Source organism: Acyrthosiphon pisum, chromosome A2, assembly GCF_005508785.2.
Source record: "Acyrthosiphon pisum isolate AL4f chromosome A2, pea_aphid_22Mar2018_4r6ur, whole genome shotgun sequence".
NCBI lineage: Eukaryota > Metazoa > Arthropoda > Insecta > Hemiptera > Aphididae > Acyrthosiphon > Acyrthosiphon pisum.
The window spans coordinates 103,384,138-103,394,814 of record NC_042495.1 but is presented as its reverse complement, the minus strand read 5'-3'; the positions used below and the strand labels follow the sequence as shown (position 1 = coordinate 103,394,814).

General features: G+C 30.0%; 1 protein-coding gene across 1 annotated transcript; it reads left to right on the top strand.

Moving 5' to 3' along the window:
* The first annotated feature begins 101 nt into the window (after positions 1-101).
* Positions 102-9,598, top strand: LOC103307858. The gene is made up of 2 exons (XM_016800734.2): positions 102-1,007; positions 7,082-9,598. Exons 1-2 carry the CDS (start codon positions 950-952, stop codon positions 7,390-7,392), a joined length of 369 nt encoding a protein of 122 aa, XP_016656223.2. The 5' UTR covers positions 102-949; the 3' UTR covers positions 7,393-9,598.
* The last annotated feature ends 1,079 nt before the right edge of the window (positions 9,599-10,677 follow it).

The window sequence follows — 10,677 nt, the reverse complement described above, 5'->3', positions numbered from 1 at the left end:
AAACACAAATTATGCATTTATAAATAAGAAATGGTAAAATATGCAATTATATGCAAAATAAAATTTTGATATTTTGAATATATAGATATCACGGAACATATTTCTGTATAAGAATGGATGTTATTGGACAACCTAAATAAAAATATGCAAAATCATAAACATCCTAACCCTATACATTATATAGTAATACCTAGCAAATAATAGTATCATACATAGTGATGATATATTACCAGAATAAACCATAAACCAGAATCGTATCAACGGTCGACTGTTCCAACACGGCGTAGCCACTCTCAATACGTACTCTAGTGACCGGAGACCGAAGTTTGCAGTGAAATATTGAATATCGTCGTTACAGTAGCTAGTTGTACAGTATACAGTTATACAAAATAATATTAAAACAGTTAAATTATAATATTACTTGCACGCAAATAAATTATAAATAAACATAAGCCTTATATTTTTATTTTCTTACAATTTAACGAAGATTTAACTGTACCGCAAAATGTTTTATAATCTCAGAACTATGCGGTAATATAGATACCTCCGTACCTGATCACATAATGATACGAACCAAATAGATAACCACTTTGAATATTGTCTCAATTTTATGATATTTTTGCATTTAATTCGTTTTTGAAATACACAGTTGGCAAAAACTTTGCGCCATAAAAAAAATTCTCGACTAGTAATCAGAGAATCACGCTGTAGCTTCGCACGACAGTGCACGATGCCGCAAGATATCAACTGTTGAGCCTCCTCTTAAACGCACGCAGGCCCAACACTGGCTCTGGTCTGAGTTTAAATCCGATTCGTGTCGATAATCTATCGTGCAACACGTCGGTTATGATATTATAATATTGTTCAACTGTGTTTACAGGACTCTGAGGTGCACCAGGATCGCTATACACGTACACTTGTTCATATCGTTGGCGCTGAACAATCTCACATGGATCATTTGGTACAAAACGGTCGTACAAGACCTGTCGGTCGTCAAACAAAACGGGGTAAGCGGCACTGGTAATTAGTTTAACTATAATTGCGAAATCAACGCCAAACTCCTCCTCAGATCAAAACCGGCACACGACTTACTGTGTATGACGCTATTGGCACCAACGCGTGTAGAATTAACTACAGATTTCTAATTGGCATAATGTCGTAGGTACAGGTAGACCATAGGAGAACAAAACGGATTCGCAGAGTATAATATGAAAATGAAGAATAATATAATATTATCTATCAGTGATTCTTTATTTATATATAGTAAAACCTCTTCGTTGACGGAATCGCTCGGTATACCAAGTACCAACTAATTTTTCCGAGTTATAAAGGAGTTTCCATTGTAGAGAGACTAAAATACACGGGATATAGGTTTAACGGGACTGTTGTTGTTTTCATGTTGTAAGGAGATTTCTGTCTTATAAAGTGTCCGTTATAAGTAGGTTTTATTATATATATATATATTTTTTAATTTCTTGTATACATTATTTTATTATATGTTACTTATCTAATAATGAGCTATATAATATATTCACTGAACATTACCATACCCATTTTTTCCTTTAATAACTGACCTGACATTAAAATTGGGTGGTTATAATTTTAAAAAAGTTTATATTTCCGCGGGACACTTTTTAAATTGTATAAAAAAGTATTTAAAAATATGATCAAGCATACATAACAATTTAACAATCTTAATACTTGAATAATGTTGAGTAAAGACGGGTGTGAGCAGTTAGGTGAATCAAATCACCCAGTTATGTAGAATGTAGATAGACAAAGATGTATAGCGTACTGATCGATGACTTAAATCTGTTATTGAAATTCAAAGGTGCTATCAGCCACGGTATACAGATCTATCATTGGTTATTTTAAATTAGATGTTAATTTATTTCATAATATTATCATACCAGTCCAACTTGTCGATTTGTATGCTCGAGGTGGTTGCGTATAATATATAGGACAGCGCATACACACAATAATTTACATAATGTCATAAGAACCAATAATAAGCGACTAACCCTGAAAGATTTTACTCTTGTTGTACGGTTTTTTTTTAATATTATATCATTATTCATTTTTATGGGTTTTCATTTGTCTCTGCAAGAGAAAAAAGTTTTTTTTAGTCAATACACATATAACATGTCAATAAAAAGCCTCCGGAATAAAATACAATTTATGTAATCCCGAAATCCATTAATCAAGCACTCACTTAATAGGTACGGTACCTATGCATACGATATATTATATATACGCGTATGTTATGTTTGTCGCTGCTATAGATTCGGCTCAGGAATAAATTACAATTTCTAACGATTCCGAATGAATTAAAAGCCGCAAAAACGTCAATATTCACTAATACACTCGCGATTATAGGACCGCGGACTTGTTCAGTTCTGATATCGAGTAAATAACGTAAGCCCAGACATTATATTATTATATCGTACGCTATACGCGTTATATGTCATAAGATTTATTTCTCTTGCACAAGACGTTCATTTTCTCAGACGATTCGTGTTCGTACTTGAAAATAAAAATAAAAGTTTATTATAGTATAATAATTATATTATTATACAGCAGCTCATACAATTATTCTATTTCTGTGAAAATCAGAACTTTTAATACGTTTTTATTTCACTCTGTAGAGGGCTATTATTTTAGTTTGAAAAGATTTTTTAACGGTAATTTAATTTTAATTTAATATGATACATACCTATTATTAGAGCAGAAAACTAATAACCGTATAAAAAATTTACTAATAAGATAATATTAATCAATAGTTTTCGTCGTCTTTAAACGTTTAATAAACGATGAACGGACATACAGTGCAGTAAAGGCCAGTTATAGAATTTTCAGTTTACAAAATTACGAACCAGCACCAGGGACATGGCAACACGCAAGTTCAAAACGTCTTCTACAGAGTAATTGTACGCTTATATATTGCCTATACGACACGCCGTTCAAGAAATTATGTGATGGTGTTTGCCATCACAATAGTGAATGAGAGCAGAGTATTCTGTACTGTGGCGGATCACGTGGAATTCAAAAGAAACGATAGAATGATTGTGACCCGAGCAATGTTTACTTTATGGTCGCTGCCACTAATTGTATAGATCGACTACAATACAATATTATATCGGCTTGATCGTTCGGTCGCCTAAAACTCTACACTGATACTGTGGACTAACAAATTTGATACAAATTGCAGTCTAAATTAAAAACTTCGATGTATTGGTATAAAACGTTAGAATATTGTTAATACATGATTTAATACTCTATACTAGTTTTTTCGGCTAATATTTTTACTTTAAATTAAATAAAAATTGATGACAATAACAATATAAGATTATTGAAATAATAAGTGTTCTCTATTGAAATAATCATCTGTAGGTAATACTAGGTTTAACAATATAAGTGATACAATATACGATTATCGTTTTGTGTTTTTTTTCCATCGGTAATTACTGATTAATCGATTAAACAATATAACTATATATTGAACAGTAGCAACATTATTAAACCGTGTGTTTATGTGTTTTTTTATGCGTGGAGTTCATAAATATAAATTTAAATATTGCATATGTGCGTATCTTGACAATTTTATCTTCTACAAAGTACAAACTAATATTATGCAACATTGAACATTATATTATAGGTAACTATCAAATATTTACACACACCTAAATGAAACCTAATAAATCTAAGTTATGTATAAACACAAAATAAAGAACCACACTACTAAAACAATTTTGATTTTATTGATATACCAATACTGGCTTACCGATCATTACTGCTTAAAATAATATCTGAGTTGCTGAACTCTGAACGATTGTAAAACTTGAGAAAAATAATAAACAGAATTTTTTTTTATCATTATTATTATTATTATTAATGATAATCCGATTTTAAAGTCAGTAAAATGGAAAAGTTTGTTGAGTACTGAAATTATCCGAAATGCAATCATTTTTGTAATTATATTAATTTTAATTTTAAAATATGCAATATTATATTTATAGAATAATGGATACAAACTAAATTCTATATAAAGGTAATTATTATCGTTATAAGCTGCAGCAGAATTGTAATCATATAAATTATAATATGAACGAGCGGTAGATGGTATAAAAACAGTACGGTTTAGAGTAGTTCTAAATTATTGACATACTTATTACTTACTTATCTTTAATAATGTTAATAATAATAATAACACAATATATATTAAATTAAGTAGCCAAGGTAGATAGTCATAACTAGGGCTGGGATTTATATGTAATAAAAAACCAAAATTATGTACATATATATGTAATTGAAATTGCCAAAATATGTAGTATAAAATAAAAAATATGTACTAAGAAAAATTAAAAAAATATGTTAAAGTTTTAAATTAAAATACAATTCTAAATAATTTTTGAATAACAGGTACAATTAATTGTTTTTTATGTCCAATTAATTTAATTTAAAAAATATAATATTTTGTGGTAAAAATTAAAAAATATGCAATACTAAAAAAAAATATGTTATTAAATTGAAATACAATTAATGTTTAATCAATTTAGAGTGAAACAATGACAAACCATATATTGTTTTAAATTTTCAAAATTAAATGTAGGTACGACGATTTGGTCTTAACACTGACTTAGTCATCAATAGAAACCCGCAAATAGGACCATTTTGAATCAAATTAATGAACACAAGAACTGATAGTCTGATAGGTACTGTTGTAAATTCGTAAGAATATTTTATCAAATAATTGTTGAACATAAAGTATAATCTAAGATCATTATGGTTATCGAACAGAAACAGATAAGATAAACTAAAATCAAGTTATTAATATTTATTTTAATTTTTAACCTACTTATTTCCTATATACATTTTCACTTACAATTTGCCGAGTACCATTATTGAAATATAAGTGTAAAATATTACTAAGCCACCAAAATTGTCAAAATTTACGAAATATGTAAAAAAAATCGAAAATTTTACAAAGTATGTAAAAATATGTATTTATGACGAAATATGTAAAAATATGTAAAATAAAATATGTCTTATTTTATTGCAAATCACGTGAAACGAATTTATCATTTGCAATAATTAATTTATCATGTTTTACTAAAAATATGTATTTACATACAAATCCCAGCCCTAGTCATAACCAATTTTACGGTTAAACTAGCATCAAAGGTTTCCTGAAAGTTGTTTTTCAAATATATTCTGAATATTAATACGAACTTAAAAATAAAAAAAAACTATGAAATTTAATATAATATTATAGTGATAGTGCCACTGTTGTATTAATATTTTTGTATATTACCTGTCTTAAAGGCTACATTAAATTTTGTATTCCATTTTTTTTTTGTGCATCTCCAGATGACAATACCATTACAATGATATATCTATTTTTCTCCTACTATGTATACATGTGGAGTTATATTGGTGTGACATAAAAAGTGTTTGCGTATTAATAAATAGATAATAGTGAATATCACGATGCACATATCAGGCACCATATAAGTTATGTTATTGGTATGAAATTAACAACAAAGTAAATACCAACAATAATAATAATATAATATAGGAAACAAAAGAATAATAGGTAATATATATAATACGACAATGTATATAGGTGAACTGTACTTTAAACAGGTTTAATTACGTTTGAATATAATTAGAACGAACAATTAATGGCAGTATTGCAGGGAGTCGCGTTCACAATACTTTATTAATATTAAATTGCATTTGACAATAATGGGCATGTAATCCGAGTATATAATATATGTATAGTTGCATCATAATAGTTTACGGATAGAATTAAAATGTTTATATTCAAACAGAATTCATTTTATAATTTCACATTAAAAATCAAAAATATTCTAAATACCTACGTCACTGCTCACTGTCATGCGACGCGTCAATGGTATTTTTCACACCACCTACTTAGAACATTTTTATTCAAACAAATCTAAATCATTTTATAAATCGTTGCTGGGTAAGGGTTTTTTTTTAAAGATTTAATTATTCATTTTTTAATCACGTCTTAGGTCGAGCACTGTCCCATTTAGAATATTAATTAGAGTATACACTGAACAATCCGTAGTATGTTTTCGATATTTCCACATAGGTATTGAAATATTGAAAAATAATTCAATTTTAAGACGTGTTCTATAAAAGCCGCAGGCCACAGCATTACAGCAGGCCAATATATTTATAATTATGCGACGTCGACGTGATATAGGTACACAGCTGAGTTAGCTGCAGTATAAGACGATAGTTACCACCGGAAATTATAAACCTTAAAAATTGACGAAACAATAAATCGTTGATTAAAACATAGTAGAATAAATGTATGATATAATCCAGGCATGTCAAACACGGGGCCCTTGGCTCATTTTTTTATGGCCCACGGATAGCGATATTAAAGAACAATTAATTAAAAAAATTATACAATTTTCCTTTCGTGTGACAACTTTATTTAATCGAGAGGTATATAATATCATTATGTTACATTTCTGTCTTATTTTCCGATAAATTAGCTGTAATTGAACAAGTGTCGTGAGCACAACCCTACCATACCTACAATTTTTTTTCGATACATTTTTATGTGCGGCCCGTATAGTAAACCATTCAATATAATATTTGGTCCAGTTATTATACTTTGAGTTTGGCATGCCTGAATTTTAATCAGTGGCGTAGATGCATATAGGACGGCACGACTCGCTAGTCCGTCGACAGCTAACCGATTTACATTTTTCGTCTATTCTCTCAATATTACCTGTTATCGTGCTGAATGATAAATAATATCATTTGGGCTATTGTATCAAATATAATATCTGTACCGATATTATGTTAAAATGTTAAGTATAATTTACTGTTTGTTAATAATAATAATAATATTAAAAATGAAATATTTAAACTAAATTTTAGAAGCTGGTAAAAACTACACACTGGCCAATTATAATATGTCCTCTCGCTGCCATTTTTCGTCAGCGAATCGATAATAATCACAATGTCGTTATCGCATACCATCGTGGATATCTTAATAGTGTAAAAAATTTGATCCGTTCGTGATTTTTATGCGATTTAGATGTACTGCCGGTCCTTGCACGTGGCTCTGCAGTTCTTCATGGTGGCCAACTACATGTGGATGTTCTGCGAGGGACTGCACTTGCACATGGCTCTGGTTGTGGTGTTCGTCAACGACGTGAACGCGATGCGCTGGTTCTACGCCATCGGCTGGGGCGTACCTGTCGCGCTCACCGTCCTGTACGTGTCCTGGAGGAGCAATTCCGAGGACACCGCACAGTGAGTGCACCGACAAAGTCCATCGTTATAATTGCCGAACGCGACTATGACGTTTCTCGAATAATTACCATACCACACGATTTATTCGTATAATATCATGAACCCGCTAAAATTGCGAACACGCGTGCAATATTTGGTCTGCTCCATTCTGGCGGGCACTAGTGCAGCTGAAATGACGTCAATAAACCTCCTCGATACCATAGAATCGCGGATTAGATCACCATTTCCATCGACAAAAACAAAATACACAATGTTAATAATAATATAATATTATACATGTGTCAGACAGTGCACTTACGGACACGAGCGAGTGTCTTTTCGTGGTATTGGAATACCATACCCGGAACGTGCGGTCTATATCCTGTAAGACTTGCATAACTATGTTAATTAATAATTCCGCTTCTAAAATATTCACGTGGTACAACACACGTGTCTCAAAATTCCACGTATACCTACGTCGCACGGAAACAAAATTTCCAAATATTTACTTAAATTTATAGAGAACAAATCTTTATGTATCGGGGTTTAAAAAGTCTTCCGATCCCACCTCAAAACGAATTCGGGCACAAAATATAGGTAACGTAGATGATTTATCGTGGGCGGTATGTTATACTCGCACTAGGGTCTAGGATTAGGAGGTATCTCACGTCTTTAAAACGAAAGAGATTGCCACGGATTTATATAATAATAATAATAATATGAACATAATATAATATATCTATGAACGCGATCAGAAGAGTGTGTTAGTGGTTTCAAGTGGAAAAACATTTATTGCGCGAGTGTGTGTGTGAATTAAAAAATTAACAGATGTCAGTAGTCAGTCGATCTATTAGTTGACACGAATAATAGTTCCCGTCTAGGTCATCGTTGCGAAACTAACATTACGACCATACATCGTGCGGAATTGGTGTCTCCCTCTCAGGTATAAGGAATTTACTCGTAGATATCGTGTAGGTGTAACTATTATTTATACATACATAATAGCAGTTACTGTTTACTACACTTTCCTCCGCCCCTAACTATTTACTCGGACGAATCTCCTCCGACCACCAGAGCCATTGTGCATTAGTGACCAAAGTTTAAAGACAAATTAATATGCACTAAATAATTGTGTTCGACACCTTTCAACTCTAATCGGATTGTCGTTTTTCGCGATTTGAAAAAAAACATCGAATACCTATGGATTTTGATAAAATTACAAATTTTTACACTTTCATTCTAAAATCATATATATATATAATACTGCCCTTGTGTTAAAAAAAATAACACCGACAAGAATTAGAAGGCCATCGATTCACAACAATATATTTATGTCACGCAGACATTTTCAAAGATCACTCCCGACGTAATCTCGATCCACGATAAAATAATAATACAGTATATTCTACAAACATAACCAATAAAACAAACAACTTTTAAACGCGTCATAATATTATCGTAACATGTTTATGGGTTTTTAGGTTTTATAATAAACGGAGAGTGAGTGCTAAGTTCGTGAGTTTGTACGAGCCATATGGACTTACAAACAATAATTCAGTGCTAATTACGTAAATAAATAATATAAACAGGGCTTATGAATTTATACATTTTTCTAAAATAATAATCTGGCGACACACGAGCGATGGAAGTGTTTTAATGACCATGTTCGTTTTATTCACATTGTAGGTACATTATCACTAAGTATTTTACAACATATATTATACTTTCAACTTACCTACCTAATGGCGAGAAATATCACAATACTGTTTAAATATGTTATATAATATACAACAACATGACTACCGTCGGTTGTATCAAGTGTCACTCAGTGTCGGACATTCCAATATTTCATAATATATTTAAAAAGAACATAATAATATTATGCATTATAATAGGAAAAATATATTTGCATAGAAGCAGTTATGCAAAACGCGTACATTAAAAAAACAGTAACAATATTAAACTTATTTTGGCCACAAAAAAATGAGTTGAGGTGATTGAAAAAAAAAATTTTAAAAAACAATAAAACATTTTGAGCGACAGTAATACAAATGTGGTTTCTAATTCGTTCACGCGCTGGTTTCACCTATACTGACTAATGGCTACTTATATACTTATAAATTATGACTAAATCTAATACTCCGAAGCGTTTCGATGGCTGATAAACGTGCAGGTACAAATTACACGATCATGATATTGTGTTAAGACATATAATAATACACACGATGATTCACTAAGCACATGCTCATTTAATTTTATAACGACAAGAACTAACTTTTTATTGATAGTATTTATTATAATTTTATAATTTTTTTATTAGACATTACTGATTATTACACACTTAACATACAATTTAATTATCTAGATTTTATATTACATCATTTTGTTAAGTCTTTAAAAGCAAAACTATCAGTTTTAAATAATCAATTATTGATTATAATCGTTGATACAAAAATATTAGAATGATAAATTCATAAGTCATATGTTTAAATCAGAGTGACAATTAACAACATGATAGAAACTAGAAATTACCATTTGAGTGACAATAAGACAAAACAATTTTTTAAGTATCCTTAAATACCTACGCTATAAATATTTTAAATCAAAAATTATTTAAAACATACACTGCACATATCTAATATACGAATAATAGTTGAAAAAAATAAGGTGAGTGTGTCTATAATATGTTGTCAAGCAGTGGTGTGTATCATAAAACAAATTGGCGTTGCTCAAATAATTTTAGGTGACCTACGCCTCATAATACTGTTATACCGGCTTATAAAATTTCCAATTTTTCTTTTTTAAAAGCACCCACCCACCCATATTTAACTATTTAAGGTATTGCCTGAGCAACACTTGGACCCTATGTTACATGCTACTGTTTTCAAGTATAAGTAACATTACATGTTTTATAAAATTATAATAAGTTATTATGATTTCTTTGAAAATTCTATACTGAAAGCAGACAATTTGTACACATAACTTACTGCGCAGCGACGACGGAGTCTCATAAAAATATTATATTATATTATAGTATAGTTACTTATAGTTACTATAGTTACTATAGTAACCTATAGTTACTTATTGTTTCCTTATTTAGGTTAATAATTCTGATTAACAGTTCATACAAATTCATAAAGCAATTTATTGAGTTGATTACAACTTTCATAAATTATAGTATAACTCTTTCCATTTACTATAATATATTCTAATTTTAATAGCTTATTATAAATAATTAGTTATTGACATTTCGTAAATTGATTTAGAATGTATATTATTTTTATTTTATTTTATTGTTAAAATATTTCCAATTTTAAATGTAATTTTTGTCGAAAATTATTTTTGGAGACTCAATTATTTGATATATAAAGTGCGTGTGGCTTAAGTTTTCATCGTATA

Bases quoted from the DNA above. Each gene is read 5' to 3' on its own strand.
- LOC103307858 (XM_016800734.2), top strand. From the start codon at position 950: ATGGATCATTTGGTACAAAACGGTCGTACAAGACCTGTCGGTCGTCAA. The intron at 1,008-7,081 runs GTAAGCGGCACT...TATGCGATTTAG, and splicing joins CGGTCGTCAAACAAAACGGG to ATGTACTGCCGGTCCTTGCA.